Genomic DNA, 26,186 nt, shown 5'->3' on the forward strand with positions numbered 1-26,186 from the left:
TCCACAGTGAGTCATGGAGTTGACCGTGAATTAGAAGTCATGAAGACCTCTCTGTGAGCCAGAACTATACTACACCCATATTTTCCCACTGACTTCCTGAACAAGAAGGGGTCAAAACAGGAAACCAATTTGTAAATATCAAAGTAGACTAGGGGGCCAGAAAGCATCAATTGCATACACTGAGGGATATTTGTAAGCTAAAAGTAGAATTAAATAGTATTTACTAAAAATTTTATAATTACCTTGTCATCCTGAAAATCACGAGCCAGCAAGCACAAAAAAAGAGGAGAAAACAATAAACCCTTAGTTCCATAAATAAATTATATCATTGAGTCCCCATCCTAACAAATAAACTGTAAAAAAAAAAACACCATGAATTGTTTCTCCTAAAACTAACTCAATAAATTAATATTCATGGAACTAACATGAGGTGGACATTAATATATATTTGTCTTAATTCTCAGGGACAAGTACTTGAAATTCTTTTAGTATTTTTTTCTAATTGTAAAGTATTTCTAAGTATGTGAGAAAACAAACCTCTGTCAATGAATATGAATGCAATTCTTTCCCTAGGTGTGTGAGAGCTGCAGTAATGCCCTGATAGGAGGTCATTTGTCCAAGTAAAGCCTCCCAGAATTCTCACGAGGTGGAGTGGAAAAACCAGACCTGGCTGGGCCAAATCATCACCTTGCTCACTGGGGGTTACCACTGTCCTGCAAAGAAGTTGTGAAATGATGTCTCCATGAGTAGAAACTGAGAGGGACGAACAGCCCTGGGGTATTTGGAAGGTTTCAAATAGCCCCCTGGGCATTTTTCCTAGGAGAGGACAAGCTGCTGCCACGTGTAAGCTGGGAGCTTGGGGAGCAGAACCCTTGGTTAAGCTTCAGTTAGTTGTCACATGGAAAATGTGAGCTGGGTAAGTGACAGTGTGTGATCCCAGAACTATGTGTTCTGTTAGATGGATTGTTTTATGCCCTTTGGTTCATTTTTCTTTTTCTTAACTTTTACTCAAGTTTCTTATGAGAATACCAGTTTGTAACAGGGGAACCAGAGAGAGAAATCCTGAGTGTGAACTCTGCTCCAGCTGGCATGCAAAGGAAGCTTTGTTTCTTAAGTGGTCGTCATGGGAACCAAACTGAAACAGCCCTAAGGAAGGCGAGATGTATGTACAGAGTCAAGCCAAAAGAGAGATTCTGTTCTCTAACTTCTCATTTCAGACTTAAGGTTTGTGTTTATTTTAAAATAAGGAAGGACATTTCTTCATAGAAGTCCATTTATTACTGGGCTATTCCAGAATCTGATATTTTCTGGATCAGTGTTAATCCTAGGTGAGAGTTACCGTTATGAAATCCAAACCTATGTGCCAGGTTTGCTATCTTTTTTTTTAAGATTTTATTTATTTTTAGAGAGGGTAAGGGAGAGAGAAAGAGAGGGAGAGAAGTATCAATGTGTGGTTGCCTCTGGAGTGCCCCCTTACTGAGGACCTGGCCTGCAACCCAGGCATGTGCTCTGACTGGGAATCGAACCAGTGACCCTTTGATTCTCAGGGCAGTGCTCAATCTATCGAGCCACACCAGCCAGGACCAGGTTTACTATCTTAATCATATGCAGAACTACCATTCTTTAAGACAAGCACTCTCAGATCTTTCGAGCATCTAGTTTACCATATATCACAGTCATAATTTATATAGCATGTCACACAGTTGGGACAGTTGATTGCCTCAAATCTTGGTAACACTTTGCTACATGAACATGGGCAGGGGCGCAGGCCAGGCTTCAAGATGTTTACTCAGATCATTTTTGTCTGATGGCAAGTGACAAAAAGGCCCATTTTAATCAGCACATAGCAGCACTAGGACTCAAAATACCTGCGGGCAGGGGAGGACTGCAAGGGGCCATCTATATCCTCTAGCGTGGTCCTTTTTGCTGAATCACTAAACACAGCCCCTCCCCACTGGGACAGCTCCCACAATTAAACAGAACTCCCTGAAGTGAACAGAATTCATCTCCAGGTAACTTCCACTCACTGATCTCATTTCTAATCTTTTCATGTTATCTTTCCAGTTAAACAGGCTATTCCAACAAACAATTTTAAAGTTGTATTAAAAACTTCTCACAGCAAGACAATTTATGAATTTTTGTACTTAATAACATTTAATTTTTGATCAAAATGTATTGTGGCCAAATGTACAAAAAATTAATTTTCAAAGCCCTATGCTCATGAATGAGAGATGAGACTTTGAAAACCATTTGGGTTTCCCTTGCTTTTTGCTCACTCCAATTGACATTTGCAACAGTTTTAAAACAGCATTGAGATTCTTTTTAAAGAATGATAATATCCTTGTTTACACTAAAAATGTTCCTAACTGTTTGCTTCTTCATACAATGGACAGAGTGGACATAAAGAAACAGAGGCCAGCACCCAAACACCCTCTTTAGCCACTTGCTTGTGCTTACCTTGGGTTGGATGGCCTCTTTCTGGCTCACCAGCTGAGACCTCAAGATGAGGACTTCCTCCTTGCGGACATCTAGCTCCTCACTCACGGAGGTCAGCTGCTCCATGAGGACACGGTACGCTGGTGCACCCGGAGCGGTCACCTCGGGGGCACTTTTCTCACTAAGGGCCTTGCGTAATTCATTTAGCTCATTTTTCAGTTTTTTGTTTTCTGATTCCAGTTCTTGACGCTGTGTGAAGAGACAAAGAATAGTTCATTACAGTCATCCTGAACTTTACATTGGAATGCTCATCTTTCCCTGAGGTGGCAGAAGAATTCTGCTGGAAAAGATCATCAGTGCTATTCCAGTGAATGTCTTCCCAGGTTCTACTGGGAACTTTGCTCTGCAAATTAAGGAAGTCAGACATCAAGTAGAATTTAGTAAGGTAAATGGCAGTTAGCTTCATCAGCACAAGTTCCTGAGTCAAATTTATTCCAGGCCTGCCCAGGGTGTGTTCACAGGCCTGGAGAGATTGCCACATTCCAAGAGATAAGTTTAGCCCAGTCCTAGGAAGCTCAGGTTTTGTTTGTGGGTAAATAAATATAAGGGCAGCTATGAGGGTCCAGCTAGTCTGGTTATTTCCAATGAATTGTTCAAATGAATAGATCCTTGAAATAAGAGTAGTATCCCCTTATTTTCTTTGTAAAACAGAATGGAAAGACCATTGAAATCTTAGGCTTTTAATTTCTAATTTAAAAAAATTATATCACTTAAACTAGTAAAATTCCCTTTGGTGTTTCAATGACAACAAATAATACTTTTTTCACACTTCTTTCCTGTGTGACATGTTTGTGAAGTTGCTGGCAGAAGCTCTGAGAGGTGAGGACAGAGAATGGGCTGCCACCTCCTTCAGCCACCCAGATGAGCATACACATCCTTTACCCCGCCACACTTGCACACACTACCAGCCATTCTTGTGCCACTGGCTGGTGCTGCTCTCTGCACATTCTGCTCAGACAATGGCAATGGGAACCCAGAACAGAGTTCTGACATTAAACTGTGTTTACTGGCACTAAAATGCAAACATCACAGAGTGCCAGCTGAGAAACAGTAGACAGTCATGTAAAAGCACCATGGTTACATGTGAAACTAATACAAAATATTTTATATTAAATGTAAACTGTAGTTAAATTTTTTTAATAAAAAATAAAACAATTAAAGACATTGTGGTGCCTTATTTAGTATATGAGATAAGGCCTATGATAGTGGACATGAGGTACCTCGGTATAAGGATAAAATACTTTATTGTTTCTTTTAGAGAGGCAAACTTGAGTTTGTAAAGCACTATATCAGACCTTTCAACATGTTATAGTAAAATTATTTAAAGTTCTTTTTTTCTATTTGAGAATAAATAACCCCTTCTTTCATGAATTAATCCATTCTTATGTGAAAAAATAATGCTCCTTCTTATCCCCAGTCTCCCACCAACTGGTAATCAGATCTGCATTGCTCATTCCTGCAGCAGAAGACATAGGACTGTTTTTAATATGACACTTAAGCTCTGATGCAGTGTTTCCCAAACTTCAATGTACATCAGGATCACCTGGAGGACAGGTTGCTGGGCTCTAACCCCGGAGCTTCTGCTTCATGGATACATGAAACAGACTGACAGATCTCAGAGGGGAGAGCAGAGCTGGGGGGGGGGGTACTTGATAAAAGAAGGTAAAGAGATTACCCAAAGAACATGTATGCGTAGCCCATGGACACAGACAACAGTGTGGTGACGGCCAGGGGATGGGGAGGTGGGGGCTCAGTGAAGGTGGGCAAAGGATGGGGGCAATGGGGGCCATCTGTAATAGTGTCAACAATTAAAAAAAAGAATTGTGGGTTTAGGTAGGGTAGAGGACAGGCATTCTCTATACCAAGATGCCATACAGGCTGGGGAGGAAGAAGTAATCAGTTCTGGACAGCAGGAAGTAGCAAATCAACAGAGGATAGGGACCTATTTTAATGTGCATAAGTTATGTGCCAAATCACAGTGTTAGGAAATAACACGTCAGGATTAGACTTGAAGTAATATTACTGAAGAAGAGAAAAACCCTTCAGGATAGTTTAGAGAAACCCTAGGAATTGTCAAATATACATAAAGGCTTAAAAATAATGAGTTTCCTTACACTATTTTGTGGCTTTTCTAACTTTTAGCTTTGTTTGGTTTTATAATCATAAAATTTCCAGCTATTCTAACACTATACTTTACAAAAGTAGAAAATAATTAAAAAATGACATAAGCAGAAAATATCTGAGAAAAATAAATTTAAGGCCAATAAATTAATTAATTGACCTGGAAAACTTTTGAAGTTGCAGGTGTTTTGAGAGCTGATAGCCTGAGAGCTCAGATGTTGCGGGGCTCAGGGGACTCTGACTCTGGAAACCAGATGAAGGGGCTGGGGGTGGGGGTGGGCACAGCCTGCTCTGTGTCAAGGAAAGGACTCTTCGCCACCCCCACTAAACTTCAACTCCTATGTTACCCAAGATGCTTTGTGTTTCAGGAACTACTGTTCCTAACCCAGTGCCTTTCCCTCGTTCAAGTGCTCTGGGGCACACAGTGGCAGCTTATAACTATCTAGTTAGACATTGCCTTTGACCATTAAGAAGACACAATCTCCACCTTCATCCCCCTTCTCCCAACAGCTATTTTTTAAACAAAATAAGTTAGAGTGTGTTTCTACTCTTCACACTAATGCCTAGCTATCTTTCTCCACAAACACATAGTTTCAGTGGGGTTTGGTGATTACAGCATGGGGTTTGGAGCCAGAGATACCTGTTTCTGTCAGTTTCCAGTGGGGTGATCTTAGGGAAGTTACTTATATCTTTTGGCCTCAATTTTCTTATCAGTAAAATGGGAATTAAAACACTGATTTGCAAGACTGTCATTGTAAGGATTAGAGCTGATATGTAAAATACCTATATTTAAATGATGATAACGATAGCAACCAACACTTGTTGGGTACTATTAAATATAGTGTTGGCACTATTCTAAGCAGGTTACTTGGATTAGTTCATATAATCCTCACGACAGTCCTATGAGATCGACATTGTCATTGTCCCCATTTCACAGATGAGAAAAGTGAGGCACAGAGAGGATACATAACTTGCACACAGCCACGTAGTGGTGGATCTAGCATTTGAACCCAGGCAGTCTGACACTAGAGTCCATGTCCTCTACTACCTTCCACACTCTCAAATGGCAGCTACTGCTCATGTTTCTGTTTAGACTGAACTCCATCTTATACAGATGAGAACCCATAAAAGGAAACAATACAAGGCTAGAAGTCATGACTGAGTTAAGTCTTAAGCTACGGCCTCAGGTGCCCTGAAAGATGTTCTCTGAAAAATAGAGGCTTTTCACAGGCCTCTTGGCCAAAACAAAATATTCAAAGCCTTGGGCACAAACTTCCCATTACCTTGAGTGACTCATATTCCAGTTCTGCACCTCTGATTTGTGGTCGTTCTTCTTCCTAGGGAAAACATAAGTTAAAATATAAATAAGGAGTCATATTTTAATTGTTACATTTTTACTAAGAACATTTCCTTGTTCTGCAGAAAACAGTGAGGAGAGGTTAGCCCTTGCTACTCGAACCAAATCCTACTGGGTTGAAGTACTTCTGGGCTGAGTTTCCATTATGAGGAGACTGCAGGACTGAACATAAAGTCCCAGCCTCAGTGCTCGGTTTGCCCACAGCCCTGGAGTCAGGCAGCACTGCACACCTTTGCCTTGCTGCGGAGCACCTGCTCCTCCTTGCGGTCCAGCTCATCCTGCATCATCTGCTTCTCTTGCTCCAGCTCTGTGACCCGCTTCTGGAGCTTGAGGAACAATGACATATCCAAAGGTACCTTCTTCTCACTTGGCTCCTAAACCCCAGAAAAAAATGAGATGGTCAAGACAACTCAGAAGACACAGAATCCAAAAAGAGAAATTGATGAACAGCCCAACAGAAAAAAATTGGCAAGCTTACAGAAGAAATATAAAGGGCCAAAGAATATAGAAGTAATATGTCCAACCTAGCTCATAAATGGAGAAATGCAAGTTAAACAACAGTAAGGTACTATTTTTCCCCTACCAGACTGGCAGAGACCAAAAAGATGAATAATGCCATGTGTTAGCAACACTGTCTTGTATGATACTGGTGGAAGTATAAGTAAGCTAATACTTATTAGCTTATTAATACATATGTAGATAAATATGTCCTAGATAAAAGAATTAAGTGAAATACACTAGGTGTACAATAGTATTATAAACTTAAATTTTGTTAAAAATATAATACAAATATATGTGACTTTTAAACACACCTAGTGTATAGCATTCAAAAATCTAGAAGGCCATCAGTGATTACCTTGGAGAATAGGAGGTCTAAAAAAGTTTTGTTTTCTATTTTACACACTTCTATATTTGAATTCTTTTGTAATCAGGAAACATAATTTTTAAAAGGTGAAGGGCCAGCATAAATATATTGGATCAGATGAAGAGAAAACTGAAAAATGCACAAATATATTGGATCAGATGGAGAGAAAACTGAAAAATGAAAACATATATAGCCCTTAATAAACAGAAAGATAACCTAGTAGCATTTTAAAAGTATGGCAATTAGTTCTGACACAGAACCACAGTGGAAACTACTAGGATAAATACAGACACACTAAATAAAGCTAAGCAAACGGAAAAAACTAACCACCATCATGTTAGTCCTGAGAGTGCCATAATTGTTTCACCTTGTATACTCTGAGTTTGAACTTTTAATGAGGTAAGAAGGAAAAGAACTGTATCCTTAGATTTAATAAATCATAAAGAGTCTCTTTTTGTTGAGAAGAAGAGAGAGAACAGTAATAACATTTACTTAACTAAATGGTCTCAGTATAATTCCTAACTGATTAGCTAATCTTTTATTTCCAATTGCCAATGTTTAAAATGAATGTTTTTTATTCTGATATAAAAGCAAAATAATTTTTTATTGAAAATTTAGGAAATAAGAAAAGTACAAAGAAGAAATATGCAGGCATAGTGTCATATACAGAGAAAACTCACAATTTTTGTTCAGTTGTTTTTCTATAGATTTATAGAATTAGAGTAATATTTTCACTATAAATTTGTATTGTTTTAAAGCTTAGCATTGTATTACAACTATTTTCTAAATTCACAATGTATTTGAAACTGTAATTTTTAATGGCTGTTTTGACAGGTGGAACCATCATTTGCTTAGCTATTACCTTAGTGATAGGCATTGAGGTTGTTCCTAATTTTTTTGCTATTGAAATATACTAAAATAAACATCTTAATACATAAATATCTAAACTTTGTTTTTAAGTCTGTTAAATTGGTTGGGTTAGTTTACACTTTCATCAGTAAACATTATCTTGTCCAGAACAGCATTACTATGCATTACTATGATTTAAAAAAAATGATTATGTATATTTTACCACCATAAAAATAGCAAAAAGTAAATAAATAAATTAAAAATTAAAAAAATACCCTGATAAATACTGGTACTGGTAAAAAAGTGAGGTTAAGCACAGAAGAGTTTTGAACCTAGAAATGTGTTGCCCTCAATCAAAACTGGGAACAAGAGGTCTCTCTGTCCTGAGTTTAACACAAATTAATTTGCAGCAAACACCCTTGTGGCCACGGCTTCCCCGTCCAAGCCTGTGCAGGCACTGCTCAGGGACGTTACATTGAAGTCGGCAGTTTGTTAACACACTGCCCTCAGACCACTGGGAGGAGCTCTCCCACTAAGACCAACATATTCTCTAGAGGCTCAGAAGTGGTAATTTTGAAATCCTCAAAGGCTAACTTTGTGGGAGTGTCCAAAGATAGCCACCAAGGCTTTCTCCCAACACAGACGCCTTCCCTCCCACCAAGAGATGGAGTCTATTTCCCACTCCTTGAATCTGGGCTGGCCTTGACCATAGAATGTGGCAGAATTGACAATGTGCCGGCTCTGGACCTGGCATCTTTTGCTCTTGCATTCTGAGGACCTGCTCACCACACTGCTGAAGAGAGAAGCCACATAGCGAGGCCCAAGGAAGAGAACCCCATTTTTTTCAGCTACTGTGCCAGCAGCAGTCTATTTCTGGCCATTTTCTCAGAATATGATATAAAAATAGAAGAGCTGTGCCCAAATTACCCATTACTGAAACTAATATATTTGAAAAGAAGATCTGAGAACTGGTTTGGGAACAATCTAATTTAGAGTCACTGTACTCTTGGAGTTACAGCAATATGTCATTTTGGTTTTATACCACATAATCAAAACACTAAGGCAGATTTATAAGCTATTTTTCATGTATTTTTGTGGGAAAAATTACATGGGTAAAAACTGTCATCAAACAGAGGTAACAGTCTTACTAAACTCTTGGGGACTGGTATTTCCAGTACTCAAGGGCAAAGGGTTTACTCTTTAAGTAATTTTCCTCAGTCTGAAATAAATTCAAGATGGGCTATTTTTTTATACATAGAATATGTTAAGGTGTAAAAGGGAAAATCTGGTCATTAAAATTACATAAGAGTTTAAATGTTTATTAACAAAAATATATAATGATAAGTATGTATGTACACAACTAATTAAACACCTATAAGTCACTTATGAAGAATAAATAGTTCAAAACAAATGATACACGCATGGGTAAATGGGGTCTGTTCTGCAATGGAAATGTACTGTTAATAACAGCACGATGATATCCTGCCTTTAGTGATAGGTGTCTAAAATGTACCTCTGTCCTCAATGGAATGTCTTCAGTTTCTGCAATTTCAGAGCTAAAGGTGTATTCGGACTCGTTGCTGCTGTGGGTAGAGTCTGTTCTCTTGTGTCCAGGCTTCGGCACATTCTGCAAGGCAAATAAACCGAGTATAATTGACACAACAAAATTCAACCTGATATACTTAAGACAGCATTTACCTTAAATTAGTTTTAATCTCCACATATTGAACACTGGTCTCATGGCCAAACCATCTGTTTCCTGTTGTCCTGACCAAATCCCTACAAAAGGGTTATCTTCTGAGCTCCTCAAAGAAAAAAGGAAGATGCACCCGCAGGGCATGACAAGAAAAGTGGCAAAGTCAAATGCTCAAATGAAAACCACCTGTGATTATTAGCAGAGACCTCTATGGGTTTTTAAAATTGTGAGTGGCCAGCCACACTGGGTGGAACATGGGATGATGCCTCAGCATGCACATACTGACTTCAGTGTTGCAGTCAAATAATCCTTACCAAAGGTTCTTAAGATATGTTTGATGACAGCATGGTCATTTTACCGTGCTGTGTTTGGGCACAGTTGAAAAGAAAAAAAAAGGGGGTTTCCACAAAGTACCTATAATTTCTGTCACTTTTATGCATGAAGTTGACTGTCTGGAGTCAGCACCTCGAAGGATGAGCAATGCAGGACAGGCAAGAAAGCTGCTCTAAGAATGTTGTGGAGATCCTGGGGTTATTAATTCAGGGAGTCCAGGAGACACTTTTATGACATGTGGTACCTATGACACTGTGTTCAGAAGGCTTGAGGGGAATAGGAAAGTTAAGCACTTGCAGTTCCTTCCTTTCTGTAAAAGGGGCTAGAGAATGGCTTGAAGGATGAAGGAAGAAAAAGGCTGGGTTTGTGCTCCTCATTCCTCGTGTTCCCCCAGCAGAAGTGGTAGAGAGGTTCAGTGGCCTGGATCTCATAGGGTTACTGATCCTGGGAGCTTCAGAAAGGCCTTAGAGAGCTTTCTGATCTCTTCAATTTTCTCTACTCCTTCCCTAGCTACCAGAAAAGAGTCCAAAGCCACAAAGAGCTTCTTTGCTTCTTTCCTTCCAATATCCAGGCTTATCAGGAGCAGATCCATCTGTGCAACCAAAGTGAAGCCAGTGTCAGGGCAGTCGAAAGTCTCCTGGGCCAGCCCAACCTGTACTCCAGGGCACAGGGAAGACCCAAGAACACCAGAACCTCTGAAACTATCTAGCAGCTGGGTGCACACTACAGGGGAGAACAGCCACAACTAAGTCAAAGATACTCAGGTTTACTGTTTACACACAGGCATTCTTACTTAAAGTTGCTAGCCCAAGGCAACAGTTGTAGAGGATAATGTTTATTTAACAAATTGGCTGTGTCTTTAAGAAAAATAGGTATGCCCATAAATACTAGAACAAAGATTTTTAATAAGCTTATTAAAGGTGAGTGAGACCCCTACTTTCCCACATGTATTTTTAAATAACAAATGCCTTAAGGTATGAATAGAAGCAATGCTATTCGAATATATTTTCTATTTAATGTAACTTTGCATACATGGCAGTGATGAAGTGTTCTGAGTCTGAAACAGGAGAGAGCTGGGTGGGAATCTGCCACTTACCTGCCCCTTGCCCAATTTCTCCAGGACTTACTTTCATCACCCAGAAAGGAGGATCTACTTCATAGTGTTTAGGTGAGGACTGAGTAAGACAGTGCAAGTAAGGAGTTTAGCACAGGGCCTGGGATATACCAAGCACTCAACTAATGGTAGCTGATGCTGCATATTGTTAGGACCCTGAAGTAATTCAACTCCCTTAGTGATCTTCCAGTTTTCATTCAATACGCTATTCATTTTACAAGGACAAATCTATGACTTGATCATCATGTTCTCCTTCAAGATCTGCATGTGGCACTTCCTCTTCTCCTTATCTGTCTTTTCTCCCATAATTCCTTCTTTTCTTGAATCTGTTTTTACTCCCTTTGTCAAGATTAATGACCCTGTTGTTGACATGCTGGATTCCCTCCTTACTTGGAATTAATTTATCTTCAAACACTTCATAAGTCTGGATTCACTAGCCTCATTATCCTTTTATTGTTGGTTTAAAACTCCTTAGCCCTTCATTGCCTCAGCCCTACAACCTATTGTTCCTGGAGAAAAATCCCACAACACTTCTTGGTCCCAGAGAAAACAAATCTAGACCCCAGCAATCAGTGGTACTATCTGAGGCAATCCATCAAGCTTCCCCCTTAAATTTCCCCACCATCTATTTGAGGAGCCTATTAACTGCAAACGCATTCATTAGCATTGTGGCAGTGAGAGCTCATTTGCAGAACAGTGTCAATGAATGATTAGTACCCATCTGTTAGTTGCTCAGTTCTATCTAAACATTAAAATAAGATGTTGCTATTAACATTTTAATTGGTCCTAAGTTATGAAGTCATTTTTTCATTCTTGGCAAACATTTTCTCTGAAGACTCTGATCTTGATTGCATCTGGAACTGGGAAACGAGACATAATGAAGAGCTGAGTAGGAAGCAGCAACCTCTGAGGTTCCTTCCTCTGCTGTTTTCCCTTTCCCTTCCTCTGACCATTTTGTTACCCAAGAGGAGTGACAATGAGTCACAGACATCCAGTGGAGAAGGCAACAGGCTGAGAAATCTGGGATCAAGCAGCTAAACTACCCCTGGATCTTGGTTACATCTTTCTTTTTCCACAGCACTGCTGGAAACAAATAAATAGCAGGCAGTGACTCGCTCAGCAGGAAGGACTAGGTCTGTTAAGTTGCTGGATGATGGAAATTACTGGAAACCCTTTTCCAGAGATGGCTGCCTCTCTGACTAAGGAGGCCCATTAACCACACAGATGTCTCTGGAATGTGCTCAGAGAGTGTTATAAATAGCTTCTCTCATTTTATTTTCTGAGGTTCACAATGCACACACTATTAAAGCAACCAAAAAATATTATAAAAAAAATTTGTGTATCTGTTTAAGCTGGTTGATCCCCACATTTATCATTTCTTTTCCCCGTGCTACTTCTTAATGTCCCAAATAACTAGTGGCCTCTAAAACAACCAGTGGGATACAAAGTGTAGTTCTAGCCATAACTAAAGTATAGATTGACCAGAAATGTTGGTGTGGTTACCTAGTAAATAGAATAAAATACCTGCAAGAATGGAACTCTGGGGAACATGATGTTGAAAGACAGAGGAAAAGGACTCTAGAGAAAGTGGAGGATGTGAATGAACAAAGGTTCCCACAAGGTCAAGTGCAGCAGGAAGATCATAGGAGATAAGACTTAATGAGGGTCCTTCCCATTTGTCCATTGCACAGATAATGGTGACCTACTCTTACTTCTAATTTTTCTTTGTCACATACAAATTCAGAATAGAGTAGTGAGATTTGAAATAATGGTCCAACTGTGGAATTTAAATTAGCTTTTTAACCTCTTTGAGACTAGACTTTCTCATTTGCAAGGGGGTAAATTTGTTTCATTTCTTTTGTTACATAATTTCTTCTATTTTGACATTTTAAATGTCACATTTTTAAAGAATCCATATTGAAGCAAAATTTGAAGCAAGTACTGAACCTTGGTGATCAAATTATCTGTTTTTTATAATATATTTCAGAGCATTTCTGGCCATTTGTAGCATGAGGTGACCTTAAAGGCTGACACTTTTAGGGAATAAGGGAGCCAGGGAACTCTTTCGTTTCCTGAAAGTGGGTGAAGTACAACAGGGAGGGTGTGGAGAACTATTAAAAAGTACATGCGGAAGAGTCCTTGAAATGGATAATTTATTACAAATAGAGGCTGAATTTTCTTTTTGTGGGGCTAGGTCTTTGATATTATAAGAAAAATCAGTGGAGGAAAATACTCAATTATATAAAGATTTGCTTTATATGCAAATTTTACACTAAGCCATTCAGTGCATAAAACAAAGCCCAGCTATATTGATTTTATACTATCTTATAGTCCAGTCTTTAAAGTGTTTGACTTTACAAAGTATTTATAAATAAAGTTTTATAATTTCTGAGATTTGCTTTAAAACAGTCCAATCCATTGGATAGGATGGGATGAAGGGGCAGAAAAGTGTTTGCCATTTTGGAATCAGGTGATGAGTCCATGGAATACGTGGAGTTCTTCTACTGTTCTACCTACTTTTGTATGTGCTTAAAATTTTCCATTTAAAAAAAGCAAAAGTATTTGACCCACCACCATCAGAGCCATCTCTTCCTTGAGGTCATCATATCGTTCTTCTAAGCGACTAAACTCATTCAGAAGGTTCTGATATCTCAGCCTTTCATCATTAAGATCAAGTTCCAGTTGTTTTGTTTCTTCTACTAACTTCTTTTCCATAGTCTCTGAAAAAAAGAAGAGGGAAAAGCATATCAAAGATGCCCCCCCAAAATACAGCAGTACAAACACATACACTCACTTCCAGGTTCTCCACAAGGGGCTTCACTTTAGCACCACTACAATCTATGAAGAGTATCTTCATAGTCAACATAGGGAAAGAGAAAATATCATGACCAAAAAACTGAAGTAATTACTAATAATAATAACAATCACCTACTGAGTTGTGTGTACTGCAGACTTAGTACCACTACTTAACTCACTGGTTATAGCACATCTTTGATAACTTCCACTAGTCATGGTTGGGTAACAAAAGTACAGTCATTGTTAGTCATTGACAGTCATTGTCAGTCATTGTTAATTCATTCCAGAACTCATGACAAGTGCCGAAACAGACAAGCACGGAAGGATGAAGCATTTCTCTTTCGGAGTGCTGTTGTGACTCATAGCAGTTCTAGCAAGTGTGACGAGTCCTGAGCAAGTGCTGAGTGCTGAAACATTTTTTTCTTGTCAAAATGCAAGGAGTGCAGGGTTTGATGAGTACTGAAGCTGATGAATACCAAGGTATGACTTATACATTTTTTTATTCCAATAGTATTCTGTTTCAGGATAAGTTCTTTTGTCCAAACGAGTGCACCCCATCAAAAAGTCAGATATTCCTCAAGTCTCCGAGGGAATGGTGACTTCTTAGTAGACCTTGCTATCTTATGCCATGAAGTCCACTCCCCTCAGTCTCTGGATTCTGTTAAGCAATTTTCAGCACTCTGAACTCCCCCACTGTCCTATTACTTGCCCACTTCTAACCAGATAAGCTCCCCATGCCTGGACATCTGTGTTACTTCTCTGGTGTGCTCCTGGGCAATTCCCAACCTTTCCATTTACCTGCTCCACCCTAACCCTCTCTGTTGCCAGTGGCTTGCATTTGCCTAGAACAGCATCTGGGGACTGGAGATTAGCCCCTGACTGCAGATAAAGCAAAATTTTAAAATGCCTCAAATCTCAGCTGTATGTTTTAGCTCCATGAGCCCACCAGTCACATTTATAAATATTAAGCTTCCTACCTCTCTGGCCCATTTTACCCTCATATTTTGTGGCTAAATCTTATTCTGCCCTGCTTGCTTCTATTGTTTCACCATTTCTTTCTCTGTCAAGCTCCAGGCGGGCAAGGGCTGCAAAAGTCTCGTCACAACTGCTTCCTTGGTGCCCATAATAATGCTTCCCTATCATAAGGCTTTAATAACTTGTAAATGAAAGCATTCTTTCTATAACACTCAATAAATTGCCTTCTATTCCCACCAGTTTGCAGAAGGTGCCCAAAGCTACCAACAAATTTTCCCTAGGCAAATCTCTTGTCACTTCTTTGTTCTTATTGTTCAGTTTCAGATAACACTGTATATTTTCCTAGAAGTGTTCTCATCATTCTGAATCTTTTCATCACATTCTGCGCCTTAGCAGCCTTATTTCCATGTCTTCAGTGACTTTTCTTTTCTCCTTCTCAATTTTTTCCTGGCTTCTTTTTTGCCCCTTCACTTTTACTCCTTACATATGGTCATCCTCTAAGGCTTAATTCCAGATATTCTTCTCTTTCCTTTACATTATTACCTTTAATTGGGAGGAAGGGCACAGTGTAGGGAAGAGTACAGAGGGTTCTTTTAGCATCATAGCTTTAATGGGTACCTTAAGGCTCATTTCTTTCTCTCTATCCTTCATCTCAATGTGCTTTCTGAATACCTCTATCTGGAGGCCCTAGCTGACAACCAAAATTTAACACTCTAACAACTGATCTATTAATTTTCCTCATGAGCAGGTACTTTTATCTTTCAGTTTCCCCATTACTAATAATATATTGTTATTACTTTGATATACCAAAACTTTAAAATATTTTTATTCCTTTTTTGAATACCACATCAAAAATAACATTGTTGATCTTTTCATGTGATATATCTTCATCCCAATCCATCTCTTCCATTCCATTTCCACCACCAATTACTATAGTTTAGATCTGCATCTTCTTATCCCATGTTTATGAATATGTGGATTTCTTATAAATTATCATCATTCTAATCTTTCTCACAAAGAGCAAATAGAATAAATGTCTACATGTAATTCTCTATTTAAAAAAACCAGTGGGCTTTTCTGTTTGGTGGCAAAAAGTGGTTGATCTTGAAAAAATAATATCCATTGATTTAGCAAAAAATAAATAAAAATAATACATAGACATGTATACACATACACATATTAGCTCAAGAATTCTTCCTAAATCAACATGAATCCTTTAAGCCATAACTGATAAATCATACATGAAGAACAATTTTTTAACTTTAAATTAAACTTTTTAATATTTTAAGAATTAATTTTTGTCATATGATATTAACTAAACATGAGTTCACATTTGTACACAGACAAGATTTATAAGTTCACCAACTAATTCAACCAAAATATTTAGAGTGCTTGCCACTCAGAACATTATAAATTTACTGATGACAGCCTCAACTTCTTAAAATATTTAAGTTCTAAACAAAGTTGTACCTTATAAAACATTGGTCTGAAGTTGGTTGGCATGCATTAGTATGAGCCCACGTGAGCCTTACCTGTCATCTCCTTAGCCTGTTCCACAATGAGGTGATTGAGGGCCTCTTTTTCCTGCTTCAGCAAAGTATTTTCTTCCTTCAGAACTGATACCAGCTATAAAATAAAATAATAAACTGAGATGGCCTAAATAGATAAAATAAGCCAGATACTAAGTACAAAGACCATGCGTAGTGGTCACTCCTTACCTCCACATTTCTGTGCCTCATTTCTTTGCCTAGTTACGTCTAGTCACCTTTCAAATTAGACTCAAGCATTACCCCCTCCAGAAGGCCTTCCTAAAAACTCCCTCCAAACAGATGTCTCTTCTCTAGGCTACTGCCAGGACTCTGTATATGCCTCTTTATAGCCCTTATAAGTGATTTACTTCTACTTCCATAGTAGGCTAGAAATTTCTGGAAGACAAAGATGATTGCTGCTATTGGTTTGCTTTGTACCTTAAGCATTTACCAATTGTGTGGCACCTCATAATCATTTGCTCTTAAAGCAACAAGAATGCCTCCTCACCTCAACAGCCTAGCGCAAAGCTATTTGTACCCGTGATTCAAGCAGAGGGATTGAAGGGGTTAAGAAAGATATGGAGGGCATTTGGTTCTGGAAATTCATTGAATATTTTCTAAAGCTCCTTTCTGTCTGTCTGTCTTGGAAAAGAGAATTTCCCTTTCATTTCCTTTTAAGAATTTTGCAAGGTTGTAAAGTCCCTTTATTACACTTTAGACATTGACTTTATGATGGTGAATGTACTTAATGCCACTGAACTATACACTGAAAAATAGTGAATATGGTAACTGTTGTGTTATGTATATTATAATCACAATTTTTTTTCTTAAAAAGCATTGACTTAAATTTCTAGTTCCTAGTTGGGTAAAGATTCTCAGGAAGCAAAAATCAAAACCAAAGATAACTTTGCAAAGTTCTTAATTTATTCAGTTCATCTCTGCAATAAAATGTGTACTTGTGATGAATGAAATCTGAATTCCTTCTCTAAGCATAAGTTGAAGGGACTCTAAAAGTGATAGTTAGTAATAAAGAGAAGTGTCAGGAGTTCAGAGGAGAAAGAGAGCTCTGGGAGTAAGGATCCTGAAGAACAGAGAAGTTAGACAACCCTGTGCCACAGCAAAAGTCAGTCCAGAAGGAAGTGACGGTCCAGGTCCTTCCCTCCATACTGATATGGCCTAAACATCCACCCTCAGTAGAAAGGCCTCAGTTGTCTATGTGCTTTTGAGAGAAGCTGCTCTTTGTCAAGGGTGTGCTTTTTCAAAATAAATGTGCTGAGCCCACACTCCCAGATTTTGGGCAGGTGTCTTTGTAAAGCCTATCAGCAGATAGATGCACACTCCTGGTTAAAGACCACAGTTCCAGTGTGCCTTCTAGTCTCCTTGATCAGGATGACTGGAAAAAGTTTTACTGGCTATCAGTGAAATTTTTTCATTCTTCCCCATTACTACACTCCAAAAGAATCAGTGATAATGCCTCTAGCTATCCTGTGAAAAACAGAAGATAATAAAAAAAGAAAGGAGAAATCTAGATCTGCTCATGGGTATTGTTCTATCAGACTACTAAGGTATGAAGTTGACTTTGAAGAGGAAAAGAGAATATTCCTACTGAGCTCAAATACTCTATAGATTCTGATGGAAAGCTTCTGCAGACTCAGGAAATGACATAGATAGATAGATAGATAGATAGATAAGGAAGATCTTAAATTCAAGAGTATTACTTTGAATGCATATCTGATTCTGACTGAACTTGCCATTTAAAAATAACATATTAGTGGCACTGCTATATCCATCATACAGAGCCCAGATCTGCTAGAGATATAGGAGGAATTATTTTATTAGGACCCTGAATGCCATGGAAGGACTGCAATTTTATTAGCTATACTATCTATTAGCTATACTACCTGAATTGCATCTAAGCTCCTTCTGAGCTTCTCATTCTACACGCTGCACTTAATGTTCAGAATCCAGCACAGAAACAGCATATTGGGATTCTTGTTCATAGTTACACCCGACACAGTCAACTCTGTTTTCATTTAAAGATGGTCACTCTAGTGGAGTCTCTGAAAATTACTTTCTTTACAGTAAGCCTATGTTGAGGTAGTTTTATTTTGTTTAAATAATGCATTTCATTTCTGCTTGAGAACCTTAATTTTTTCTGTATTTAGTAAAGTTTTGAGATAAATTAATAGAAATTTGTAGTATGGAAACACTGATCAGTCTATAAAGATTTTTTTTCTTTCTTTTTTTTTCCTCTTTTTTTTTTGTTCTATCTGCATAGCAGCTCTTAGCTATAATCAGTATGCAGACATTTGGATTTCTCCCTTGGACCTCTTAACATAATCTTAATTCAGGTTTCCATAAAGTTCCCTAGTATCAGCTATTGAGAGTTCATTGTTTGATTTGCTTCTTAATCACGTTAACCCAAGGAAAAGGAGTGCAGACTCCTTTTTAAAGAAAAAGAGTGTATAGTAGGGACATGGCCACTAATTCTCTCCTTACAATCGTGCATTTCCTCTGTTCTCATTAGAGTCCAAAGATCCTACTAAAAGACCTATAGCTACTGACTCATCATGTGGAAGAAATGCCTGGGAAACACTAGTAATAAAATTTGTATTTCAGCTTTGATGGAAACTAACAGAGAACCACGAGGGCCAGGTGAAGATGACAGCACATTTCCTTTGTGAAAGCGTGAACATTTAGTTCCTTCCTACCTGCTCAGTTTCTTGTTTGTATTTATCTGCACGTTCCTCAATGGATTTTTTCTCTGACCGAGTTTGTTCCAGGTCTTTCCGGAGCTTGGCGATTTCTTCCTGTAGACTGAGAACCCTTCCAGTGGCAATCTTAGCTTCCTCCTCACTTAGTTGAAGACGTTCTAAGTCACTTCGTAGTTTTTCAGTCTCAGAGTTGTATGTTCCTTCCAGATTGGTCAATTTCTCCATGAGGCATTTGTAGTCTTTGTTCTTTAAATACATATAAACAATAAATAAATATACATACCATCAAATGTATTTAATGAGAAAACCGGGCTTATTCATGATATTCATGCCATATCATCATGATACTGTTATGAAATCTAACCAAAATTCTAACCACAACATTTATAGTAACGCAATCAATACGCTCGTAGTGATACAAAGAGAGAACAGACACCACTATTTCTGTTTTACAAGATGAGTAACATGAAAGTGATTCTTCTCATAGTTGCAAGGTGAGTTACCAGAATAAATTCTTAATTTCCTGATTCTTACTCTAGAAATAGGAAAATCTATACCTGCTTTTGAAAACAAATCACTGTGCTACTGAAAGCCATGTGTTAGCCAGGTGATGCCTAAGAATGATAAAATGGCCTCAGAATCACCAATTTCTTACAAATCTTTATCACCTCAAAACTCCTCCTCACATTTAGAAAACCTTCCATTCATTTTTTAGGATTTTATTTACTTATTTTTAGAGGGGAAGGGAAGGATAAAGAGAGGGAAAGAAACATCGATGTGTGGTTGCCCCTCACGCACCCCCTACTGGGGACCTTGGCCTGCAACCCAGGCATGTGCCCTGACTGGGAATTGAACTGGCCACCCTTTGATTCTCAGGCTGGCACTCAATCCACTGAGTCACACCAGCCAGCGCCAGAAAACCTTTCTGATGAATTCTATTTCATTGGTTGTTTTAACACTCTGTGGTATTTATGTATTACTAACTACATTATCATTAGCGTGAGCTAAAATATTACATAGTAACTATCTCTAAGAAATCAAACTTTTATCTCTGTAAACAGGCTATAGATTCTTCAGAATCATCCATATCTTCCTGATTCTTTGGCCACCTCAATGCTAAACAACTCACCTGCAAAAGGAACATTATACTTTATGCAAATAGACTGTAATGGCCAGAGTTTTATGAAGTATAAAGTACACGATGGCTCTTGGTCATAAAAGTCTGGAGCGCTAGTAATATTAGTTGTGTTCTCAGAAATAATCTCCAGCCTTAGTCCTTGTAATCTTACCCATGAGCTTGTCACTGTTTCCACACTCATTACTATCATTATTATTTTACTCTTCTGCTAAGACTGAAAGGTAGAGTCAGGGAAGACAAAGCTGACCATAATCCCAGTGGATTTCTCTAGGCATGCTCACTTTCAGGGCTCCTGTTTAAAACACACCTGCTCATCAACTTTGCGCTGTAGCTGCATAATCTTGTTCTCCATGCCGATGTGGAGTTTCTTATAGCGTTCCACAGAGCGGGCCTCGATCTTGAGCTTCTTCAGCTCACGCTTGGCCATCATCCGCCGAAAGCAACACTGAAGGTAAATGATGGCATGCATGGTCTTCTTGTAGTAGGTGCGAGCCAGCCAGCCCCGGACCCACTTCTGAATGATGACTGCTTTGTGCTCACGGAGTATCTACAGAGAAGCAGAAGTATAAATAACATCAGACCCTGAACTAGACTCTATCAACACAAGGCTATCAGGCTGAGAAGTCACGTATTACCTAAACGGAAAGATGCAAAAGTTGAAGTAACAATGTATTATGTAGATTGTACACATCAAAAATATATGGAAGCACAAAATTATTTTAAAAGGTGATTAAAAAAGCTGATTTTAAAGGGCAACTTGAGAAACAGAGTATACATGTAGAAACTGTCTAAATAAAAGACATTAGATTATTCAAAGGAAAACAATTCTAAAGAGAAAGAAAAACTCATTAGGTTTCTTATTGGTGTATGATATCTGTCAGCAACAGGAGGTCCTCTACAAAGTGAAGAGAAGTTGGCACCCTGTGAATTATGTGCTATTAACACAAAAGACTTGGCCACCACCTGTACTGCTGATACTATCTCGCTGTGCATTATTTCTATGCTTGAGGACTTGGGGTACAACCAGTAAGGTGTCTGTAGAAGCCAACACTTGGAATGCTGCAAAGTTTATTACTGATTTATTAATATTTTGCCAGAAACAACAACAAAAAGTGACACTGTTGGTTACCCTATTTGAGGCATACCATTCTAGTGGTGATTCCCTACTGCTGTTTCAAATGTAATAGGAACCTTCTTATGGGATTCAAAGGTAGTAGGGATAAAGCTTTGAAAGGAAAGCTAAAAGTAAGATAAAGGGAAGCACACAAATCTAAATTTTGATTTTGTTATACTTTCTACAAAAAAATATACTCCTCTAAACTTATAAACAACTTATAACAAAAAGGTTGCCTTATGAGTTTCTTATCACTAAGACCTTCAGGCAGAGACCATGGGTACAATTTCCAGGAGTAATGGAGAAAAAATTCTTCAAATTAAATGAAGGTTTAACTAGCAAAACTGTCTAAGGTCTATAATTTTGGCCCTCCTCACTCTATAATTTTATAAAACTCTTGTGCGATGTAAATGATATTTAAATGTGTGCCTATAAGTACTTATTAGTGACTGTTACAAATGGACACAATGTATCTCTTATAAAACTCTTTAAATGTAAAAATTCCTGAAACCATCTATTCCAATAGATAGCAGTTTAAACAGTTCCTATTTGTACGTTATGGACCTGAGAAAATCAATGAAAAAAAATGTGCCATTCTAGAGGATACATTTAAGAAATAAGTGGTTTAAATGTCAAACCATCAAATGCAAAATAAACGTTGCTGTTTAGGAGACCTTAACAGTGTCTTCGCCAGGCCAGGACTGCCCTTTCTGGCTGTTGACCGAACACTAGGGCAGTCCTTTCATTCCACTAAGTGTGGTCGCTGTGCACCACACTGCAGGGAAGTCAGGCATCCAGAGCTCTCCCAGGGCATCACCGTCCTCAGGGAGCCCCTTCTCTTATCTGGATGAAGAGTGACCAACTAGATAAGACTCAGTAATGACAAATTGAAGGCTTTCAGACTTTCAAACTCAAGCAGCACACAATGGCAAAGCTATTAATGTCAATTTTCCTATTCCATTTCCTTCTCTCCATGTAACTTCAGACATTGGTCCATTTCTGTAATTTCAGTCAAATGGAAACAGTATATAATTAGATCTTCCATTCTTGATCTCATTTCCATTAGTGAGTTAGAGAAATTAAACTATACCTGCTCTTCCTTAGACTCCCAAGCCCCATGAAGGGGAAGCTTGGGCTGGAAGCACCAGAAACATGACCAGAGGGGCACCAATGGGATGATACTGGACTACACATGCGCCAGCCTCTGGCCCGCCTCCCCCACTGTGTCGTCACAGTTGGAGCTGAGCTGGCCAGAGACTGAGACTGCTCAACCAATGGCCTCAAAACCCAGTAGAGGCATTCCTGAAGATAGTAGTGAAGAAAAAAGTATACCCAGTTTGGTTTATCTAAAAGGTCAAGTTTAAAAAGGCCTTTCCTTCCCCTAAAGCTCATGCCTTTAGAGAAAGGACACTAGACTATAAAGCTGGTGTGGCAGAAAGAAACACCTGGAGTAACTATTTTCAAATTTTCTTCAAAACACAGCTATGAAATATGCTCATTCAAGTCTCATTAGTTTTCCTTTTTCTTTGTTGTCTAAAATTACTTCAAAAATAAGAAAGTAAAATGCATACATGAATAGTGCCTGGGTCACCCTCACATACTGCCTGTGATTAGAGACCTGTCTCTCAAATCACTCTGGTGATGCTCCTTCTAACAGTGGTGCCCACAGGGCTCTGAGACCCAGTATACAGAATTCTGGCCTGTTAGGGATGTATCATATAGGACAGACTACAAACCTTGCCAAAAGGAGAGAAATACCTTTCCACTAGATCATATAATATCAGAGGTGATGATTAAGATTAATCTGGTGACCCATTATCTATAGTCATGTTGATTACTGCCAGGTATAAAGAGTATTTGTCAAAAACTCTCAGATCATTATACTCCAGCCAATATAAGTTCAACCACATTAATGTTATTTATCTCCTTTTCACCACAGTAAATTTTTTTCAGGGTTATTTCATTTCTTAGAACAGTCTTCCACCCATATGTCAGACACCATACCCAGTCAAAGCTCACCAAAGGCCCCCAAAGATATCACATCTGAATCTATGCGATCTGTTAATGTTACCTTATTTGGAGGAAAGGTTTTTGCAGATGTGATTAAATTAAAATCTTGCAATAAGGGATTATATAGGATTATCCTTTCGGGCCCTAAATCCATCACGAAGACTCTCATAAGAGACAGACAGAAGAAGCGAAGTCAGGTGCCCAGAGATGGTAGGGGAAGATGAAGGCAGAGGATGGAGTCGTGTGGCCACAAACACTGGGAGCCATCTGCCACTGGAGGAAGCAAGGAATGGACGCCCTCCCGGAGCTTCTAGAGTGAGTGCAGCCCTGCCAACACCTTGATTTTGTCCCAGTGATATCGATTTGGGGTTCCTGCCCTCCAGAACTGAGGGAGAATACATTTCTATTGTTTTAAGCCACCAAGTTGGTGGTAAATTTATTATAGCAACCACAGGAAACTAATACACTAACTTTTCTCCAAATTACAGAGACAAGGAGGGAAAAATGAGGTAGATTTCCTTTTTTCATTGTCTTAATAAATATATGCACTTATTTAATTTTTAAAAATATACTTCACTTATTGGTTGTTTCCATATGGGGTGATACTGGACTACACATGCGCCAACATCTGGCCTGCATCCCGCACTGCATCGTTGCAGTTGCAGCTGAGCTGGCCAGAGACTGACAGTCCATGTGGTGACTTTGCACAGATACAGACACAGAATATGAATAATATTAATGGAACGGATAAACAAAGTTGAAAATAATGACTCACCTTGCGATACCTATTTCTAGCCAAGTAGCCTCGCAAATAAGACTGAAGAACAATAGTGGCAGCTCGTGTAATTTTATACTTCCTGTGGGCTACATACATGCGCCAGTACTTCTGAATGACGGTGGCTGCCTTGGTTCTGCGCAGGAACTTAGCGTAGCTGGCCAAAGAGAGAAGCAGTGCATTTGTTAGTAATCAGGAAAGCCCAGGAATATATTTTGTAGAGACTTAAAGCACCAGTATCTCTGGCCTAAGTAGTACCTCCTTTGTGTTATTCTAGTAATATACAGTATTAAACCAACATTTACATTTATTATAATTGTATCACAATTTGTAGTTCCTCCAAATATTTTTACATTCATTATCTTATTGGAGTCTTCTCTAACCTACAGATAAGGATGTCCCATATTACCTGATTTTGCAATAAAGAAAGTGACCCTCATAGAGGGTCATTCTTTGTAGGACAGTGCTCACTGCCCCAGGCTCTGTCCCCTGGAACAGCAGACCACCTACACAGTCATCCCATGCTCACTCCTCACCAGCTCTCTCAGGTCTATCCATCACTAAGCACAATACTTTTCAAACTCTTTCTGTTTGGGCATAAATTCTTTATCACTAATTCATTTCTACTGATACTTCTAAATTAAAATTATCCTGACATGTAATCACACTGAAGTGTAATTCTAGAAAGGTCTTCACAGTTGATTGCTCCTGAAAACTCCTCAACTAAGTTATTATTAACTAGTTCATATCCATGATGGTTTTAGTTTACAGATAATTTCTTCAAGCCCATATAAAAGTATAAAAAAAGAGGGGACTTAAGGCCAAGATGGAGGCATAGGTAGACACACTGTGCCTCCTCGCACAACCATAAAAAGGACAACAACAATTTAGAAATAAAATAACAACCAGAACTGATAGAAAACTGAACTGTATGGAAGTCCGACAACCAAGGAGTTAAAATAAACACATTCATCCAGACCGGTAAGTAGGGCGGAATTGGGTGGCTGGGCAGAGATGGGTCGTGGCATAAAAAGTGGTGGCACTGGGCGCAGAGGCGGTGGCTGGCAGACCCAGGATGTGGGGCGGCAACGAGCAGACCCAGCAAGGCAGCGATTGTGAAGCGAGACACTGCATGCAAGGCGGCTGGCTGACCAGGCAGTCCCACATTCACATGCAGATAAACCAGGTGAAACTGGGGAGCGAGACAGACCACGCAACCCAGGGTTCCAGCGTCAGGAAATAAAGCCTCAAATCACCGATTGAAAACATCTGTGGGGGTCGAGGTGCAGGGAGAGACTCCCAACCTCACAGGAGAGTTTGTTGGAGAGACCTACAGGGTCCTAAAACATAAACAAGCCCACCCAAATAGGATTCAGCACCAGAAAGGCCCAGTTTGCTTGGGGGAAGCGGTGGAAGGTACTGAAATCTGACAGAAAGCAGAGCAACCGCCATTGTTCCCTTTTGGACCCCACTCTGACATACAGCGTCACAACCCAGTGACTCTGTTGCCCCACCCTGGTGAACACCTAACGCTCTGCCCCTCACAGGTAACAGGTGTATCAAGACAAAAAAAAAAAAGGTCCAAACAGAAGAACAGATCAAAGCTCCACAGCAAATACAATGAAGCCACAGAGATAGCCAACCTATCAGATGCACAGTTCAAAACACTGGTGATTAGGATGCTCACAGAATTGGTTGAATTTGGTTGCAAATTAGATGAAAAAATGAAGGCTACACTAAGCGAAATGAAGGAAAATGCACAGGGAACCAATAGTGATGGGAAAAAAACTGGGATTCAAAACAATAGAGTGGACCAAAGGAAGAAAGAAACAACCAAACAAAAGAATGAAGAAACGAGAATTCAAGAAAATGAGGAGAGGCTTAGGAACCTCTAGGACATCTTTAAACATTCCAACATCTGAATTATAGGGTACCAGAAAGGGGAGGGGAAGAGTAACAAGTGGAAAAGTTATTTGGACAAATAATAAAGGAGAACTTCCCCAATCTGGCAAAAGAAATAGGCTTCCAGGAAGTCCAGGAAGCTGAGAGAGTCCCAAAGTTGGACCCAAGGAGGAACACACCAAGGCACATCATAATTACATTAGCCAAGATTAAAATGAAGGAGGGAATCCTAGAAGCAGCAAGAGATAAGGAGACAGTAACCTACAAAGGAGTTCCCATCAGACTGTCAGCTGATTTTTCAAAAGAGACCTTGAAGACAAGAAGGGGCTGGAAAGAAGTATTCAAAGTCATGAAAGGCAAGGACCTACATCCAAGATTGCTCTATTCAACAAAGCTATCATT

General features: G+C 39.1%; 1 protein-coding gene across 6 annotated transcripts in view; it reads right to left on the reverse strand.

Moving 5' to 3' along the window:
- Nucleotides 1-26,186, reverse strand: part of MYO5A (myosin VA) — a 179,798-nt gene that overhangs the window by 33,274 nt on the left and 120,338 nt on the right. For 4 of the 6 annotated variants that reach the window (XM_045822394.1, XM_045822392.1, XM_045822391.1 and 1 more), the window contains exons 20-29: nucleotides 23,883-24,039; nucleotides 20,291-20,530; nucleotides 18,843-19,091; nucleotides 16,135-16,228; nucleotides 13,403-13,551; nucleotides 9,202-9,315; nucleotides 6,205-6,348; nucleotides 5,901-5,954; nucleotides 2,458-2,685; nucleotides 243-251 (exon numbers count right to left, since the gene is read on the reverse strand). In XM_045822394.1, the coding sequence (XP_045678350.1) occupies nucleotides 243-251; nucleotides 2,458-2,685; nucleotides 5,901-5,954; nucleotides 6,205-6,348; nucleotides 9,202-9,315; nucleotides 13,403-13,551; nucleotides 16,135-16,228; nucleotides 18,843-19,091; nucleotides 20,291-20,530; nucleotides 23,883-24,039 (1,438 nt within the window). The remainder of the gene's footprint in view (nucleotides 1-242; nucleotides 252-2,457; nucleotides 2,686-5,900; nucleotides 5,955-6,204; nucleotides 6,349-9,201; nucleotides 9,316-13,402; nucleotides 13,552-16,134; nucleotides 16,229-18,842; nucleotides 19,092-20,290; nucleotides 20,531-23,882; nucleotides 24,040-26,186) is intronic. The other 2 variants (XM_045822393.1, XM_045822390.1) reach the window with 1 other exon arrangement.

This window comes from Phyllostomus hastatus, unplaced genomic scaffold (genome assembly GCF_019186645.2).
Source record: "Phyllostomus hastatus isolate PE091 unplaced genomic scaffold, TTU_PhHast_1.1 phas_scaffold_501, whole genome shotgun sequence".
In the NCBI taxonomy this organism is placed as follows: domain Eukaryota; kingdom Metazoa; phylum Chordata; class Mammalia; order Chiroptera; family Phyllostomidae; genus Phyllostomus; species Phyllostomus hastatus.